This window comes from Lindgomyces ingoldianus, assembly GCF_010093535.1.
Source record: "Lindgomyces ingoldianus strain ATCC 200398 unplaced genomic scaffold BDR25scaffold_10, whole genome shotgun sequence".
NCBI classification, from domain to species: Eukaryota; Fungi; Ascomycota; class Dothideomycetes; order Pleosporales; family Lindgomycetaceae; genus Lindgomyces; species Lindgomyces ingoldianus.
The window spans coordinates 1,170,591-1,188,887 of NW_022985171.1; the positions used below are offsets into that span (position 1 = coordinate 1,170,591).

At 50.3% G+C, this 18,297-nt stretch overlaps 4 protein-coding genes across 4 annotated transcripts; 2 read left to right on the top strand and 2 right to left on the bottom strand.

The window, feature by feature from the left end:
- Nucleotides 1-120: 120 nt before the first annotated feature.
- Nucleotides 121-4,381, bottom strand: BDR25DRAFT_353217 (uncharacterized protein; the record flags this gene model as incomplete). The annotated part of the gene is made up of 28 exons (XM_033695132.1): nt 121-137; nt 175-251; nt 298-331; nt 370-401; nt 433-507; nt 581-804; nt 841-984; nt 1,023-1,143; nt 1,175-1,306; nt 1,384-1,404; nt 1,439-1,486; nt 1,537-1,606; nt 1,663-1,804; nt 1,829-1,913; nt 1,991-2,121; nt 2,149-2,216; nt 2,244-2,380; nt 2,422-2,537; nt 2,563-2,595; nt 2,626-2,648; nt 2,757-2,817; nt 2,885-2,914; nt 2,951-2,973; nt 3,011-3,187; nt 3,247-3,485; nt 3,956-4,036; nt 4,090-4,320; nt 4,368-4,381. 28 exons carry the CDS (start codon nt 4,379-4,381, stop codon nt 121-123), a joined length of 2,586 nt encoding a protein of 861 aa, XP_033549744.1.
- An 80-nt stretch (nt 4,382-4,461) lies between these two features.
- Nucleotides 4,462-6,240, top strand: BDR25DRAFT_353218 (uncharacterized protein; the record flags this gene model as incomplete). The annotated part of the gene is made up of 9 exons (XM_033695133.1): nt 4,462-4,511; nt 4,555-4,617; nt 4,671-4,716; nt 4,745-4,810; nt 4,851-4,881; nt 4,932-5,258; nt 5,314-5,629; nt 5,685-5,715; nt 5,818-6,240. 9 exons carry the CDS (start codon nt 4,462-4,464, stop codon nt 6,238-6,240), a joined length of 1,353 nt encoding a protein of 450 aa, XP_033549745.1.
- Nucleotides 6,241-6,874: 634 nt separating this feature from the next.
- Nucleotides 6,875-8,895, bottom strand: BDR25DRAFT_302501 (uncharacterized protein). The gene has a single exon (XM_033689808.1). The coding sequence runs from the start codon at nt 8,671-8,673 to the stop codon at nt 7,096-7,098; it is 1,578 nt and encodes a 525-aa protein (XP_033549746.1). The 5' UTR covers nt 8,674-8,895; the 3' UTR covers nt 6,875-7,095.
- Nucleotides 8,896-13,104: 4,209 nt separating this feature from the next.
- On the top strand, nt 13,105-17,640 carry BDR25DRAFT_341699 (rho-type GTPase-activating protein-like protein 2). Its single transcript, XM_033693631.1, has 7 exons — nt 13,105-13,584; nt 13,645-13,675; nt 13,776-14,324; nt 14,380-16,860; nt 16,915-17,124; nt 17,182-17,315; nt 17,370-17,640. Exons 1-7 carry the CDS (start codon nt 13,507-13,509, stop codon nt 17,517-17,519), a joined length of 3,633 nt encoding a protein of 1,210 aa, XP_033549747.1. The 5' UTR covers nt 13,105-13,506; the 3' UTR covers nt 17,520-17,640.
- The last annotated feature ends 657 nt before the right edge of the window (nt 17,641-18,297 follow it).

Consider the following 18,297-nt stretch of genomic DNA (forward strand, 5'->3'; position numbering starts at 1 on the left):
TCGAGCCCTCCGACTTACAGCTTCACATCCGAAATTTTAATTATCTGCTGATTTCTCTATTTGCTCTGATGAGCCCGTGTACCAAACCGTAATGGTCTTAGGAATCATGTTCATCATAAATCAACTCTCAAGCGCCACTACTCCTCTCCAGAGGAGCAAGGCTCTAGCCCCAACCTTGTGATACCACAACGCCCCCCCAGCTTATGAAAATAGAGGTAGGCTCGTCTACGCTATCGGCGCCGACGTTGGTACTTTTTCGATCATCGTTTGAGTACTTGCATGTACAGAGGGCGGAACCTCGTTGGATAAGAAGGCGGTTGGGAGCACGATTCTATGTTATGCGCAAGGAAAAGGAACTCTAGCGAGAACCCAGGAGTGTTGCCGCAGAACATGAAAAGTTACTGAGATTTTCATCCAAGCAGCGCGCCTCACAAGTCGGAAGAGAGAATCCCAGGAGGCCCAAGAGACTCGTCTTGAAGGACATATAAATGGCGGTTGTGATTGCCCCTTCGCGCGTTTCCGAGTATAAAGATACGATATACATTAAGGAATTTATGCCTAGAAGCCGGAGGCCAATCACAATGCCACACCCGCTAGAGGTAATATAATATTAATAGTCAAGGCAGCCAATGGTCGAATAACAGCCCCAGAAACTTGTAATCGACTCTTCCATTTCTCGCCCCTCTTCTTTTTCTCCTCATTGGATTCTTCAATCTTCTCATCAGTCTCATCATCAATCCTGTGTTGTAATTCATTACGGCCTTTAATTTGCTTTAATTGCTTATCTCTTTCCTCCTCTAATTGCTTCCTCAGACGGGCCACCTTTGCTCAATTTCCGACCTGCTCTGCTTCGTCAATTCCTTTTTGAAGATTCTCCGATTTCTTCTCCCGATCTCCCATTTGCTTTTCAAGTTTAGAGGTTAGAATGGCGCCGGCAGACGTACTATCCAGGAAACGATGGTCATCCGACAGCTTATGTTGAATCTCAGCACAACATCGCCCTTTGTCAGAAGCTACCCCACGATGGTCTCGGCCATTCCCTGGGTGCCGTTGTACTGAAACACAGAAGGGCCTTTCGAAATCAAATAGTCCCAATATTGGTTCTGCAAGTCTACGTCTCTTTCAGGCTGGTTCTGAGATCCACTTGGTCCCAGATCGTGGTAACGAGCGCAACATTCGCGAGGGCATGGTCTCCGCAAAGTTCGCTGAAGACTTCGAGATATCACCGAGCTGAGCCTGAAAACCGGGTGTCGTTGAGTCTGCGGAGGGATGATTCCCTTGAGAGCGATACCGAAGTGATACTAAGCTATCAGGAATCATTTAATCTGCGCTTTACACTCATACTAAGTATATCAGGATAGGAATCAGAGATAGACACTGTACTTAGTGTTTCTGCATCGCTGTCTTCATCATCGTCGAACCCAGGCGTATCGACCACAGCCACTGGCACCAATCGCTATCTGTATTAGCATGCATGCTTTCGTTTCTATGTGTCCAATGTTAACATTCGAGTCGCAACGAACGGTGCAGATTTACGCAAGGGATGGAAGAGTATGTCCCTCAGCTACCGAATTAGGCCGGTGTTTGTTGATGAAGTAGCCCTTTCCTGACCCCGCGACACCCATGACAAAAATTAGGGCATCAACTCCTTGAGAGGTCCACTGATTCGATTCGTTGTCGATGTCCAGTGGGCTGTGAGCTGTAACCTCAGCCTCGTCGGTCTGTCTTCAACTTCTTCCTTGGAACAATTGTAATAGGTCCATTTTATATAGTACGATAGATTCAGTATCCTATAATACGAGGACTAGTTGAGTTGGAGGCTAAGGACTTGGTATTCTGTTGAGCATTGGGGTGGAGACGCGTGACCGAAAACAGGTGGTGGCGTCTTTACATGAGTCACGCTTTCCGGGAACCTGTTCTCTAGTCTCAACGGAAAATTAAACAACGATAATTAATTTTGCTTTTCTTAGAGCCTCAGCTGAGCTCTAACCTCGTCCCTTCATCCGCAGGGTATATGTCAGGTAAAGTAATGGCTGGCCGAACCCCTTGAGACTGGGTGAATGTGTAGAAGGTAAAGGTTCGAATTTTGAAAACGTGTAATATATACCACAGTTGAGGATCCTGACAATTGGAATAGGAGACCTATACAGCGCTATATTCGTCGAAGGTGAATTTGGGCGTTTGTGCGGTAGGATACTCCACCTGCAGATACTCTTCTGAAGGCTCACACAGCTACTAATGACCATATCGAAACATTGTTCCAGCCTGCGTGCTCCAAAGCAAGGGCGTTAATTCAGCAGCACGTTGGCCAAGTTTTAGGCACATGCCATAAACCACCAAAGGTACTTCTCGTTCAGGTATTGATTCCGAACAAAGCCCCCTGAGCTAATCTGCGCAGGCTATTGTCCTGGTGGGCGGAACAACGTTTCCAACCAGCCGTGGTACTGTACGATTGGGCGATCGTTATGCTTGTACGAGTGAGATTTTGTGTACGTTCGTACGGCAGGGAGGATGAGAGGCAGGTGTACGTATTGTAACTGTTATGGTTCACGCGATCTGTACGAGGAATATGATTCGATTGAAGTATGCCGTACTCTAGTTGAAACGGCTCAGATACTTACAGACCTCGTCTAATTGGTTAGGTGCCTCTGTTGTCTGTTTTGCACAGTCTCTTACCTAGGCTGCAGAAGTTAAGAGCCCTCTAGACTGCGTCTCTTGCCTTATCCTGCGGTAGTACGTTGTCTATAGCTGAAGACTAATCGCAGCAGAGCAAGATAATCCACCTCTATCTCTAATCGCTGGAGCCCTCCTACTCCCCTAGAATCTCCATACGAACACCCTAAAAGGGTAATATGATCTGTACCTGGGATATTATTAAACGTACAGTGCGGCTCACAAACTGGGTACGTTCGTACTGAACACGTGACTGGACGGCTAACTTTGTACGTACTTTAGTACGCCCCTTTGGAAGCCCTGGGGTGGAATGGGTTCATCAAAATATCTAGCCCACCTGCTGAAGGCGGAATATAATGACAGAATTGAGATCCGTCACTCTCCTGGATTCGGCACGTAAGTAATGAGGGCCACCAGCATAGATGGGCCGCTGACTCGCCGTAAGATGGAGTGCTGCGGGTCGTAGTGCTGTCATGGCAGTCGCTGAAGTATCGTCGCTTCTCGGGTTTCGCGTCTACACAACGGATTTTCCTATAATTTTTTTAAGAGCCAGGGAAGGAAGAACAACCTCACGATCGGGTAACATAGGATCACTGTGAGAGTCGTTACATAGTAGTAGGAAAACTAGAGTGGTTGGTAAAGAAAATGAGCTTCCACCTCCCCATTCTCCAGCGGTAAAGAACCATGCTGATATCCAGGGCTTCCAACGAGGCGTAGTACTGTACGATTGGGCGATTTTGAGGCCTGTACGGGTGAGATTTTGTGTACGTTCGTACGACAGGGAGGAGGAGAGGTAGGTGTACGTATTGTAACTGTTACAGCTCACATAATCTGTACAAGTAGTACAATTTAATTAAAGTACGCTGTACTAGCTAAAACAGCTAAGACTATAGGTCTCTAATAACGCAAGATTAGGGTCTAATTAACTATAAAATAACTAGTTCTCTCTAGTAACAAGAGCAGATAGGACTAGATAAGGCCTATAAGGCAGCAAGAGGCGTAGATAGATAACTCTATAATAGAAAATAGTCTATAATAGGCATTTTTAAGACAACAGACTGCAGATAAATAGATTAAAACCCTTAGAAAGAGATTTAAGCGTTCTTACAAAACTTTTAGCTAATTAGAGCCCTAGAAGCTCCCTTAAATGCTCCCTACAGGCCTCCTGCTCGCCAGAGCCCTTCTACCCTTCCAGAACCCCTATATAAACCCCCTAAAAGGGTAATACAATCTGTACTATGTACCGTACCTAGGGCATTATTAAACGTACGGTACGGCTCACGAACTCGGTGCGTTCGTATTGAACACGTGACCGTTACGGTTCACTTTGTACGGACCGTAGTACGGCCTGTTGGAAGCCCTGCTGATATCCCGTCACAGGGTGAGAAAATTGAACATATACGTCCAAAAACACACAAATCCAGGGAACATATTGCATGCCCGGAAGGAATCGCAGATGAGAGATTTTCTATTGGGGTATGGGTATGCCATGGATATACTATTGATGTTGAAGCACTGGAGTGGAAGTCTTCAGGTGAGTGGCAGGGTGCAACCTTTGAGAGCCATGGTAGCCCGCTAATGAGCCGCCGGCTAGGGGAAAGATTGCTATGCAAAATCATCTGCAAGCTCGATAGGGCTTTCGAGGCACTTCCGGAGTTTATAACCCCGTCGTGCAATCATATCGCGTAGTCGACATTGATATTGTCATGTTTCCAAGAGGGAACGCTTTAGAATTTACCGTTTATTTCTAAGACCGGCCCCTTCGAATAGTATGTCAAGAAAGTCATGATGTCTTTGGAAGTGTTCACTGACTTAGATGGTGCTATCGAGGTAGTGCGGTGATGAAATGGAGGCATAGTACAGGAGAGGGAACCCTGTGAGGATGCACTGGCTCGGCCAAGTCATCATTGCCTCTCAACAGCTGTGTATATATTATAGCGCTCAGTGTGTCTACTAGATCCTTTGTTAGAAGCCGAGAGAATCCTCAAATGCTCCAGCCCCTATTGGCTTTGCGTTTCCGTCAGCCGTTTCTTCCTGATGTTAGTTGATCCTTCCGGCGAGAACCTGCTAGCCCAAGGTCCCTACGAAGCATAAGCGACCCCGCGAGTGGCTTTTTCTCGTCAAATTTTCGCCAGAAGTGTGAAGGTGTGTAGCTACTCGCGATAGACTCCGTTGAGCCCCAAGGTAGAGTTCAGACGCTCACTCGTTGTTCACTCCAGCACCTAACTTAACATCCCCCGCCATGTATCAATGATGAGCGAAGTCCCCTTCCACTTCCTCCTCTCTGAGTGATGATAATGAGCCTGCAAGCGACTCTGAAACGGGCGGGGAGGACTCGAATTTCTGCAGTGATTTATCCGACCGAGCACCTCTTATTGACCCATTTTTGGACAAGGCACAACTTGAAGACGAAGTTGAGCGCTTCCAACGAGAACTACTAGATGTTACAGCGCGCTTGAACCAGGCTAAAACACAGCTATCCCTGGAACAGTCTAGACAACCAGCAGTTTACAACGACCAGCACTTTCAAAACAAGGTGACATATCTTCAAGATAAAATTAGACGGTGGACCAGTACCCATTCTGGTCACTCAGGGAATTACATGATAAAAATTACCAAAGGAAAATTTCACGACCTTAGTCGTGACTAGGCGGCATACCTGGAAGACAGGAAGTTTCGGCCTTGGCTCATCCAGGCTCGTGTGTGGGATACTCTGCAACGGCGGGTATTTGACACTTCTTATTCTGACCCACGGTCTGGTTATATTTTTTGCAGGTCACGCTGGGAAATACCCACTAGAGAGGTCATTTGCGGAAGGTACGAAATTCCTTTCAGACTGCCCAGAACCAAAGCAAAAGGTCTCAGCCGCTGATTTAGGACCCATACCAGACGCAAAGCATATCGTGAGTGGAGAGTCCCAAATCTCTCACTTCTCTTTCATGGAAAAGGATCGAAAGTTATCTAAACACACATATGCAAGAAGAGACCCATTCTCGCGCCTATCGACTCAGAGCACCGATATGGAAAACTTTGAGAAGATATGTCGACAACAGCACAACTAAATCCGAAAGGGAGAAGGCGCGCAAATATCTGGAGGATATTATACGGACTGCAATCTACCTAGACCTCGACATGAAGAAATAGACCGTCGATATGTCATTGCCACTTGAAGTTGGGGGGACTGGACTAGACTTTGACCCCAATTGTATGGAAGAAGTCGACAAAAGGGAGGCCAGAAAATACGTTAGATTAATAGTCTCACCTCTGCTGGTGAAGGGGATAGATAAGACCGACGGAACTATCGAGCATCAAATGCTCATGAAAGCTGAGGTTTGCTTGGATACCGTCTGCAAACTGGCGCAGAGCCACGCCCAGCAGGCAATGGCACCAATTTACACTAGAAAAACACAGAATCTGGCTTCCACAGGGCCACCCTATCCATACCTCAGGTACCGGGCTTCGCATCCGTACCGAGACCCAAGACACAACCAGGATTCCCGAAGACGGAGTGGTTCACAGGCAACACAGGCAAACACTATCTCGAAACGTCAAGTTCGCTTCATTTAGAATCAGTAAACAATTTGATTGACACACACCGGGAGGAGACTCTTAGCCGATGGCTAAGGCGACATTCGTACCAAAGTTTAGAAAATTCCTGCGATCTATCCCGTACCGGTTCCATCTCTAGGCTGGTTTGCGGCCATGAATTTGCGCAACCCTGACGAATCCTGCCCCAACCATGACTTTCCGGGCGCTAATCTTCTTGACCAGGCTTCCCTGCTCTCCAGGTGGCTCGATTATTGCCCGGCTAGAATCATCTAACCCTTTCTATTTCCTGCCGTATCGGTCACTAGAAGCTCGTCACTAGTTGATAGCAGTGGCAGTTGATAGAGTGAAATCGATGAACAATGGCGCAAAGGAAGGAAGTGTAGTAGGATCTATGGCCGGCTTAAAGAGTGTAGGTGGTGAAGGAGGTCTGCTCACGCCTGACGGCCTAATTTCTAATGGTAGTTAGAGCATCTGCCAAGAACGAGGATGATAATGAAAGGCTCGGTTGAAGCTGCGTAGTCGTTGAAGATTCGACTCTTGATCAGGCCATGATGAGGTTCCCATGATTTCTCGACAGGTATCAAGCCGAATTAGATCCCCTATTACATGAACGCTATTCAAACTTTGAAGCGCATCGCATCTAGTCATACAATTTAAACAAAAGAATGACATTACTATTACACACTATTAACCTTCTTACCTGTTGGCCTATGCGCATAACCATTGCGACATGATTCATTACCCGTCAAGCAATTTTGCCCAATTAAATCCTCCTGGTTCTTCACTCTCACATTATCCCCTCACTCTTATCCCCTCTCTCATCCCCAATGCCTAAACCCCCCTTTCATCTACATCCCATTCCAATCCAGCTCCTCACAACACCGCAGCCAACCCAATAATAGCAGCCATCAACCCTACCCCTCCGGTCGCAGCCGCTCCAGCAAATTCTTGCACGCTTGTCGTTGGGCCCGCTGGTGTATGTGGTGGTAGACTCTCACTCGGCAACACAACCGTGCTTCCCTCCGTGATTGTCGTCGTTTGGCCAGTGCAAGTCACACTTGGCGGGCAAGTTGTTAACGTCGGGTAGCCTGGAAGTACACACGTGCACGTCACTGTTGGTGGACAGGACGTTGGACCTTGCGTGTGCGTCCACTTAGTGGTTTGGCCATGACATGTACACTTCGGGGGACACCAGGTAATCGTTTCGATGGATGTTGTGGTAATGGTGACTTCAGTTGGCTTAGGATGCGGATGCGTGCAAAAGGTCTTGTTCCAGCATGGGTAAGGAGGGGTGGTAGTCGGGAGCGGTGGAGTCGTGATGATCGGACGGCAGGATCCACGATAATCGTAGTAGTAGCCTGACGGGCATTCACAATTGCCATGATGGCTCCGCGTGCATGGGATTGGCGTTGGTGTCGGCGTCGGGGTTGTGCTGGAGCTCGACGTCTTTGGATTGCAGATGAGAGCATATTCGGCTTGGAAGTCGTGCCAGTCGTCGTGGCAATTCTTGGCCTTGCATACAATCAGAGAATCCCAGGCTCCAGGCGCACATAGCTCGTGAGCATTCTTCCACGGGCCAGCATTCACGCACTTCTTCAGACACTCATCAGTGAAGTCGTAGGGGAATGGAGTTGGTGTGGGTGTTGGCGTGGGTGTTGTGTTCGTTGCCCTGCAATACCCGCGATAGTCAGGAGTGTAGCCTGAGGGGCAGACACAGTAGAAACTGCTTCCGTCTGGGCAGGGAATCGGCCTTGGCTCGTTATTCGGGCGGCAGATTTGGTCAACCTCCCACCCAAATACCTGCCAGTCTTGGGGACAATTGTCGATGCCGCATTCACGAACCGCGTTTTCGGCAGTGCATAACTCCTTGACGTCCTTGTAGCCGCCCTTCTTCACACAGTTTTCGACGCATGCGTCTGTGAACTTGTAGGGGAATGGATTAGGTGTCGGCGTCGGAGTTGGAGTAGTTGTTGGGACTGGGGTCGGATAATGCCCGCAAATTTTCCCATACTCCTCAAACACGTAACTGACATCAGCCTGGCAGTTCTTGCTGACACATTGTCCAATGGCGGCACCACTATCGTCAGTGCAGAAGACGCTCTTTAGCTTATAGCCTAACTTCTCGGAGCACCCTTTGAGGCAGGTTTGATGGAGGTCTGGAATCTTGTCGTCAGTTGGGGTCGGCGTTGGTGTAGAAGTTGTTGTCGACGATGACGATGATGGAGTTGGTCCACAGAGCTTCTCATATTCCAGCCTATAGTCTTGCCAGTCATCGTGGCATTCTTTCTGGTTGCATGCCGCAAGTAGAGCCCGGGCTGAGGTCGCGCAGAGGTGCTCGATATCAGCGTATCCGGCTGTGGCAACGCACTTTGCGAGGCATGGATCCTTGATAGTGGGGAGAGTAGCCGAAGCTATTGCCACTAGGGCAGTAGATGTGAGTATATAGCGCATCGTTGAGCGAGCGTGTTAACGAAGCGAGTGGATAATAGGAAATGTAGAGATATCAATATGTATGTACAGAAGGGATGTTGATGTATTTGAATGCTTGTGTGATAGAACTAGGATGGTGGATGCCAACCACGGGGCAATATATACCCACCATCCTCTATTCATACGAAGTCCTTGATGGGGAGGCCAGAGTCGTGACGGCAATGGTAATACGAAACCACGAGGTAACAACAACTCTTCTATCGGACTAATGTACGATGTCAAGCTCGGAGATTTCCTTTTCCATCGTTCGAGAGCCTGGATTTGGAGGCGCATTGACAGTATTGAAAGAATACGATAGGACCACGATGTCATCTGATCGTATAAACCAATCATGTATATTACGCGAGGGGTTCAGTCAGGAGAGCATTTTAGTAAGGTGATGTCAATTGTGACGGGAACTTTGGAGTGCCAGGGTGACAGACCAGCAGTGCATGGTTCCTGGATGCTCTCCAGCTGTTCGCACGAGAAGTTAAAATAGCGTCGAGCTTATCCGCCTTCGTTTGACTGAACGTTCAGTCAACGTCCTGAGCTTTCGATAAAGTCTTAGCCATGGACATAACAACGAGACTCACGAGAGATGCTATAATTGTCGCTATTGCATGAATCGCACTACAACGCGTGCTTTAGCATATCCTCATTAAAATCAACTGATGCGGATATTCGGGGAAAAGCAGTGTTGGTGTTAACTAAAGGACGAGCTGAGCTGAGCACAGCATATGCACGGAAGGTATGCTTCGATGCGTCGAATAGTAACCTTAAAGAGAAGCATAAAAGACGGTGAATCTGTTGTGATGTTTCGAAGGGGCAATGAGCTTTGGATGAGGCGTTGGGTGAGGTCACACCAAAAATAGTGCCATTTCAACGCTAACCCTAATCGAGCAACCACATCCACCCATAATCACATCATGTGGCAGGCGCAAGCATCGTGAAAATGGCAATGCGAGGGTCTAAAAGTCGAACGAGAGTCCAAGGCAAGCATTCGGGGTGCCGAGGTAAAATTCGTTCTCCAGTGTAGAGAAGAACAGTAAGAATCCGACTGTGGCATACGGCATGTGGCGGTGCAGTCACAAGGCCTCTATTAGTGGACCGGATTATATCTTCATTTAGACCTCAGCTCTAAGCAAAAAGTCAATATTAGGTGGACTATAGGTGTCTCAGAAGTAAATTTGGACATTTACTCTGGGTTCACTTTCATCCTTCATGCAGGAAGCACTACGACTCCCTCCTGAAACCCCATATGTCAGTTCTGCGGCCATATCATGACTTCCTCTCAGCTCTCTTGATTTCATAGCTGTGAGGATAAAAAAAGGGCGTCTTTTCGGTTTAGGCGGGGGGATATTCGCCGCCAATCAAAGAAAATTTTGCTTTGAGTAGCGCTGTACGGTAGCTGGTTCGGATGGTAAATTATAACTGATCCTGATAGAGTATCAACGGATATGTTCCTTCCGTTCAAGCTCTCTTGATAAAGTGACCATTTGGCTCTGTCAATGACTGGTGGTCAAGACACTGAGAACATTTTCCACACTAGGGACACTTCGGAGCTGATTCCACAAGGGAAGGTCTCGGTAGAGTTCGGAATACAGTGGTGGCTGTTTCAATGGGTCTTCTCTCCATTCTCTCATGAGTCATGTCGGTGTGGAAGCTTCCGCTTATCCCAACCCAACCCCTCAGATCTTGAGAACGGCACACCCCCGTTCTTATCTCCAACAAACGCTTTGGTCACAAGTACGAGCCCTTGTCTTCCCCGCACCATCGCGATAAGGTTTGTTTTCAAGAGGGGCACTTTGGCGGGGTAGCAGACAAAGGCCTCGAGGAATAGTTCTGGTGCATGCCGTCGCGGGAGGGTGGTTGGAGGGAAGAGGGGAAATAATTTCGTGAAGACCAAGGAACGAAAGGAACGGCATAGGAAAGGGCCGAGTTAGCAGTTAGCTAGCAAATAAGTAACTGATGGAAATCATAGAAATACTGAGGATAGAAGATGCCTCCAAAGAAACCGAGGGCATTCCGCTACCCCTGAGGACGGAAACAGAATCGACCGAGTTTCAAACCGAAGGATCATGCGGTTGCCATCGGCTTCTCTTGTGCACGGAGAGTTGATGAGCAGTTTGGGGGTGGCACACCAAAGCCCCTGTCTACCCCACAACTCCAAGGAACCTTGTGATACGGCAGCTGAGGATTCGAGCAAACTGTGGAACATGAATCATGAGCAGTCTCGTGTGCTTTTCGACGACAGCCTTCCTGCCATCGGAGAATTGATCGAAGCTCGCACACTCGCACCAATTCATGCCTAGTGTGCTGACTTCTGGCACACTTCATGCATGACTTTGAGACCAAAATGTGCCGGGCCGGCTCCAGGGATCTGCAGCAGAGTATTCGGGTCTGAGAAGGTTTAACAGAGGGGCGGTGACGCTAAGTCAAACAATAAAATATTCCTGTGATTCTTGACTCAAGATAACAATTGTCGTTGTGGCAGTGCGAGAGCCAAAGGGTTTGACTAAAGTGAAAGGGAACTAAGCAGGACAAGAGGATAGCTCTGACTGTACGACACGCAAATCAAACGCGGTGACACAACTTAAAACCAACTTCGACACGAGCATCGGGATGAAGAGAGAGACAAGAGGAGGCATTGGTACGAGGGCGTTTTTAGAGGAGCTATCAGCGTGATTAATCGTTAGTTTGAGTGACTAGATCGGTAGCAGTCCAGCCGCGAGCACGATGGCGGCGCTCATCACACACTTGTGGCTTTGGTAATCGGCGTTTGCTGTTGCGCAAGTGCGACAGCCGGTCTGATGCTTCGCTTGAAGGCTTCGGCAGTCTGCACTCGTGACCCGCTATACCTGATGAATGCAAAGTCGCCAGCGGGGATGTTCCCAGTGATATGTCAGTGCTAAAAGAAAATTGAAGTCGTTGTTGGGTCGTTTTAGAGGGGTTGAGGTGGTGCGGTGGTCTTCCCAAGCGCCCGGTACCTCAGGTACAGACTTCCGCTCGGCTCGATGAAACGGGGCCCGTGATTCGGCTTACCGCGTGTATCAAAGTGGTGGCTTGCCGGATCGCTGGCGAAATAAATTGTGATAGATTTAGGCCAGATAAGGATAGGATCGCACGGGCAGAGGTATTGTGTACATATGAGGTGAGGCCCGGGAAGAGGATGGGAGACAGGCTTTTGATTGACATTTTGCGGCTGGGGAGCGGTGAGGCGCTGGAAAGCCTTCTGACGCGCATATTGTTCCTTCGTCCTGAAATCTCCCGTGATTGCGTGCGTTATTCTAGCAGGTAGAAGGCGGACACGTGTTGACACATCCGTTGCTCTCATGAGTCTGAAACGGGCTTATTTGCCTGATGGGTGTGCTGTTTGGTGAGCGTCGACCTTAGGAGCCACCTCCCTCGACGTGTGGCTGTTATCAGCTCGTCGGAAGGCCTGCCGCGTACCTGCATTATTCTATATATGAAGACAGATGACGGGCATGCTGGGGAGGGCGTTTGGAGCTGATGGATCCCCATGGAGGAACGGTGCCTTCTATTTTGGGAGAGGTTCCCCCTTCAGATGCTGCGTCTTGCGTGCCCTGGAGCGCGGGCGTGAGGTGAGCTGGGGCGAGGAGTTGTCAAATGGAATTGTGCCTGGGCTTGCCACTAGCGCAGCCGCGGCCGCCGCCAACTGCTCCGTTTGGGTTGGACGATATATGCAGCCCACGCGACCACGATGGGTGAACAGAGGATGTGTGAACGATATGACATGGAGGCGAATGGCGGCCACCAGCCTTGACGGTCGCAAAGCCCCATGCGCGAGCTGGAAACAAGCTGGCAACACAGTCGTGATGCCGTGCACGTAAAGCATTAAATTATTTAAGCAGTGCGCAAATATTGGCAGGGAGGGGCGGCACAACCGTCGGATCTTCGATGTGGAGAGGCGGTAGTGATCTTGTTGACCCTGCTTGACTTTGTCGCTTCGACCCTTTGGGACTGGCTGGGAAGCTTCAGCACCAGGGCTCACAGAAGCCGCTCGCGGCGTTTCAAGTGTTCTGGCGCTGTTGTTGGAGGGATGGCGGTCTGCGGCTGAGAGGTGTTGCTGCGCGAAAGTTGTGCATTGGGGGCAGCTTTTTGCAGTGTAGTTCCCAAGCAGCAGCGCAGGACCTGGGCCTGAAGAGTGCTTGCTGTCAATGGGCCTTTTTTGGGGGGGAGGACGGCGCACACGCTGCCGTGCCGTCTACGCCGAGGGCGATTAGTGCAGTTCTGAGCAGACCCTGTGAAGCGCCAGTTTTCAGAGGAGCGTGGTCACTGCGGTCACTACAGTCACTACGGTGAAGGGTGAAGGGCCAAGTGAAAGTCTGGGCTTGCCCGCTTGGACCACGCTCGCTGCCGCGTAGCCATTGGCCCCTCTGCCCTCCACACCCACAGCCCTTCCATCAAGGCCCCGGAGGGGATGTGAAGCGACGCAGCGACACCTGGGCAGCTGTTGACCGCCGAGACACACCACTCGCTCGACTTCGACATCTCGTCGCTCACTACCGTCGCTCCTTGTTCTTGTCCTGAGCGCGCTGCTGCTTCTGTGCACTACATCTGGCGCCGCATGTCGCACGCGTAGCGGAAGCTTACTCTCACCACAGTTCTCCGCCCGCTGCTGGCCATCTGCCCGCCCACCGACCATCATTTCCTGTCTCCGACGACGCTCGTATCGGGGCCACCACCCCCATATTGTCCCTCGCATCCACCTTTAGGGCGCCGTGTCCTACCCCTTCCGCCATAGAGCAGACCCTCTCCCTCGCAGCGTCGCAGCAGAGGGCTTGAAGCAGCCAGATGGAGTCGCCCGGTGGCTATCCTGAGTCCCCGCTGGACCAGGACGACGTCGTGTATCCGTGCAAGGGATGCGGAGAGGTAAACCCGCACCGTCGTCTCCGTGTCCAATTCCCCAAGAGCTAACAGGCGCAATTCCAGATCCTCGAAGAAGGGAAGGCATTCGAGCTTGGTAAGCATTCTTCACTCAGACACTGCGTCCCTTGCATACCCTCTCGCCTCTCCCAGACCCCTCTCAACGCTTCTTCGAAGTGGCACTGACTGTCGAGCAGCTGGAAACCGATGGCACATCGATTGCTTCCGCTGCAACACTTGCGGCACCCTCCTCGACTCGGATGCGAACCTGCTCCTCCTCGGTGACGGCTCTTTAATATGCAATAACTGCACATACAGCTGCAACCACTGCGGCAACAAAATAGAGGATCTGGCCATCTTGACCGGCGATCAGGCTTTCTGTGCCAACTGCTTCCGCTGTCGGAACTGCAAGCGCAAGATAGAGAATCTGCGGTATGCCCGCACATCGCAGGGTATCTTCTGCATGTCCTGTCATGAATCCCTCATGGCTCGACGGCGGAAGAAGTCGAAGAAGCCCCCTCCGTCTGCTGGGGCACTTCCGAAGACGGACAAGTCTTTGCCCGCCTTGCCTCCCAGCGCTGTGACCTTCACACCAGATCTAGACACCCCGTTGTCGTCAGAACCGTTCTCTGACCCGCCCACGACTGACGTTTCCCCGCACCCACAGCATCCTCGAAGGCAGGACTCCTCGCCCGCAAACTTCAGGCGCGATGCTTCTCCTGCTTCCACGGAAGACAATCGCAAAGGTTCGTCACCCGCTCCAACCATTACGTACATCGCTGACGCTTGTTTGTTCCTTAGAAAACTTGACTCTGCCTGCGAGCACCTACAAGGAATCAAATCACTCGGAGACTTCTGACGCAGGGGAAGATGGCATCTTGCTTCCCTTTGCGCTCGACCCGAATCCTGCGCCCGGCCCGTCACCTCTTGGCAAGTCAAGGAAACTCAACGAGGGCATAATGGAAACACAACAGCACCGCAGTGCTGACGGAAAGCCTGGGCGTGACTATTTCAACAGGCCGACAGGGAATCACAGGGAGATATTGAAGGAGAATAGGTCACGGTCCTCTTCGACGGAACGCCAGCCAAAAGCCACCCCATCAAGCCCACATATTGCCTACCAAGAGAAGGGACGCCAAGCTTCGGACAGCTTAGCGGACACAATTCGCAAGCGAAAAGAGTCTGCACACGAATCTCCGTCAGTTGCCCACGACCGGTCACGAAGCCAGCATGCCAGCTCGCCCTCGACATCCCACTCGACAGATGCTTTCAGATTGCAAGATGTTCCAAAGTCGAAGAAGGCCGAGGCGAGGAGAGGTTCCAAGCCGGACTCCCGCTCACCTTCCCATGGCACTCCTCCTGTTGATATAGCCGGCCGCATGTTGAGTCCTCCGCTCGAGTCGGTTATCACGGCGTCACCGACTCCCCTGGATTCACAGTCTCCTCTGGAACACCGGGGCCGTGAAGATTCACCAGCAACCTCGGGATCTTCATACAGCTCCACACAGCGAGTAGAGCGTCCAACACGGGGAGATTCCTTGAATGCCTCTTCCCTCAAACCCTCTGTCACGAGGAAAGACATGCCTTCGACCTCCCCTACAACTCCGACCATTTCCAAACTGGAGCGAAAGCCGTCACTTTCTACCAGCCTGCCTCAAGTCAATGGCAATTATAACATCTCTAGTCCCATCGAATCGCCGCCTGTGAGGAGTATGCTCGATCCGCCAGCCCCGCCGCAACGCTCCGCCGGACGGCCTCCCCCACCTTCTTCCACGCAACCAAATGACACATTCACCTCTCCTCGAGCTCCCCCTCCCCCTCCACCACTGCCACAACTGCAGAGCCACAGGCCTACGGAATCCATGAGCACCGTTCAGAGCGAAAACTCCCAAAGTATGCTCTCCCCGGTCGGAGGCTTGCCTCGCTATAGCGCCCAAGTCGATTTTTCTATGGACGAGGATTTCGCACGACTGCTTTCGAATCAAGAGAACCAAGAGGGCCAAGGCTCCGTGCTCCGTAGGGTCTCAAATGCTATGTCGAAGCACGGACGCAGCTTCAGCGATCGAGGCTCGGCGTCGGCTCGGGGGCACAAGAAATGGCCCACTAACGGCTCTATCGACATTAGTAGCCCTACCGTTGCTTCACCAGACTCCAAAGAAGAGAGTGTGAACTTGAGGAATGAGCTGCGTAGAGCTCAACAGAGAATTGCTGAGCTCGAGGCCGAAAAGAATGGGTTGCAGGAGACGGTTAATAGCGCCGCCGACATCAAACAAGCAAACACAATGTTGAGAGAAAAACGAAACACTATGGCCGTTTTGGATACACAGCGGGAAATGGTGATCCGAGAATTGGAAATCATGACGGAGCACCTGAAACGCGCGAAGGAAGACAGTCGAGCCTTAGACATCAACCAGTTGAAATCGGATGTCCTGAAAGATTTTGCGAACTCGCTGCAAAAGCTTAAGGATCAACTTGGAGGGCAGATCGAAGATTTGATCGCGAAGCGCACCGAGCTCACCGATGAGATCTCAAACCTGATTCAGATGAAAGACAAGGGCTTCCAGGAATATGAGTCGCTCAGCGCTCAAAACACCAAGTTGTCAAACATGAATCGAGACCTCATTGAATCAATACAACGAACCCTCAAAGAAAACAAGCAGCACAATGGCAATCACTCCATTGATAACGGCCGATCTGCAAACGGCTTGGGGATTTCTAACGCTCATCACAAGGGGAAATCAGACATCTCAGTCGACATACAGGGAATGGCGCACGAGCCATCGTACTCTAACCTTCATGAAGCCGACAGCGAAGCCACCCTGGCTCAACCGCAGGTCGTCAATATCCGCAAGACTGGAAAACCTACCAAGTTCAACTGGAAGAAAGGCAGCCAGGCCACCATCAAGAACGTCACAAAGGGCTTCAAGGGTGCCTTCGCACCGTCCGAACCAAGGCGTGAGGAGGAATACAACATCAAAGTGATCGGCACGCCTTACGGATCCGTTCATTCCCAGCCGGACATTGCTTCTATGACGAGTTCTATGAGCATGAAGTCCAAGGAGGAGCCAGCGTCTCGAGGAGGCTGGTTTGGAGGGAAAGGAAACACGCACAGACCACAACAGGATCGATTCAAGGGATCACATAACAACAATAGTAGCACCAACTTAGCTGGCGAGGATAGTTCTGTGCTATTTGGTTCTGACCTGACTGCTAGGTGCGAATTTGAGAAGCGAGTAGTCCCAGCCATCGTCAGTCGATGCATTGAGGAAGTCGAGCTTCGAGGTCAGTTATTGCTAAATGACCTTTTCAGATTGCATTCATTAACGTAACTTCCAGGCATGGATATCGAGGGTATTTATCGCAAGAGCGGTGCTGCCTCCCAAGTCAACCAAGTTAAGAGTGGTTTTGAGAAGAGTAACGAATACGATATCTCAGACCCTGACTTGGATATTCATGCGGTTACCTCTGCTCTGAAAGGTTACTTGCGAAGACTGCCAATCCCACTGATTACTTTCGATGTCTATGACCAGTTCATTGAAGCAGGCCGTACGTGCATCCCTTTTGAGCATTCCGTTGATAGACATTCGCTGACCTAATGTTTAGAAATGGGAGGAGAGCAAGCGAAGGCGAAGGCCATGGTCGCTGCTGTCAACGAAATTCCCCGCGCTCATCGCGACTGTCTTCAGTTCTTGGTCTTCCATCTCTCACGCGTGATTCAACGTGCTGATGACAATTTGGTAAGAAACACTGCTCTTTGGGGACCTTTAAAGACTTTCTAACTCTCCTCTTAGATGACTCCTCTAAACCTCGCCGTTGTCTTCGCGCCAACAATTATGCGACCCATGGACATCCAACGCGAACTCACGGACACCATTCACCAACGCACGGCCGTCCAAACTCTCCTCGAGAACCACAAATTCATCTTCGGGAACGAAGAGTAGAAAACCAAAATTGCTCTGCTCCTCCTTATTTTACCCGGATCCTACCCGTCCGTTGTCTCTGCGCAACGTTTGAAATCCCATTACCATACGAACCTTGTAGTAGTGCCCCCCCCCCCCCCCCTTTTTTTTTTTTTTCCAAATTCGACTCTCCGTACATACTACATGTCTTCGGAAGCCGGACTTTCTCCCTCTGCTTCTTCCCCATTTTATCCAACTTCGATTGTAAATGCAATGCGCCCCTCTGCTCTGCGATGTCGAAAAGATCGATATACCCCTATTTTCGCACTACTCCACCCCCCTTGATACTTCTCCAGCGCAGATTTCCCAAATTACAACCCTTCTTCCCCCCAAAGCATTGGAATGGTTGACTAGCAACTAACGACTTTTTTTCTTCTTCTAACGATCATTTGAATGCCGGCGTTGTACGGCTGGTGGTTTTCCCGGCGTTTTTTTGTGCCGCTTGGAGTGGTTGGCATGAGATGGCGCTCTTTATGGATGCCCTAGCGTCGACTTACCTACCCACTCTGAAGGCTTCTTTTGTATGATACTACCTTTTTCTGGACGGTGTGAGGAGGAGGGAAGGAAGGATGGGTGAATAGTTTGAGGGATGGGTGGCGTCTGGGAGGTGGTGTTGGTAGTTTATACCCTTGAGGGTTTCTTTTGAGAATAGTTTGAATGAATGAATGGGGAATATGTGGCAGTCTTCTGGATCTGGATATTGTTCTCAGAGCTTGGTCGAAGTAGAATATGTGTTGTGATGCTGCGTGTGACATAGTGA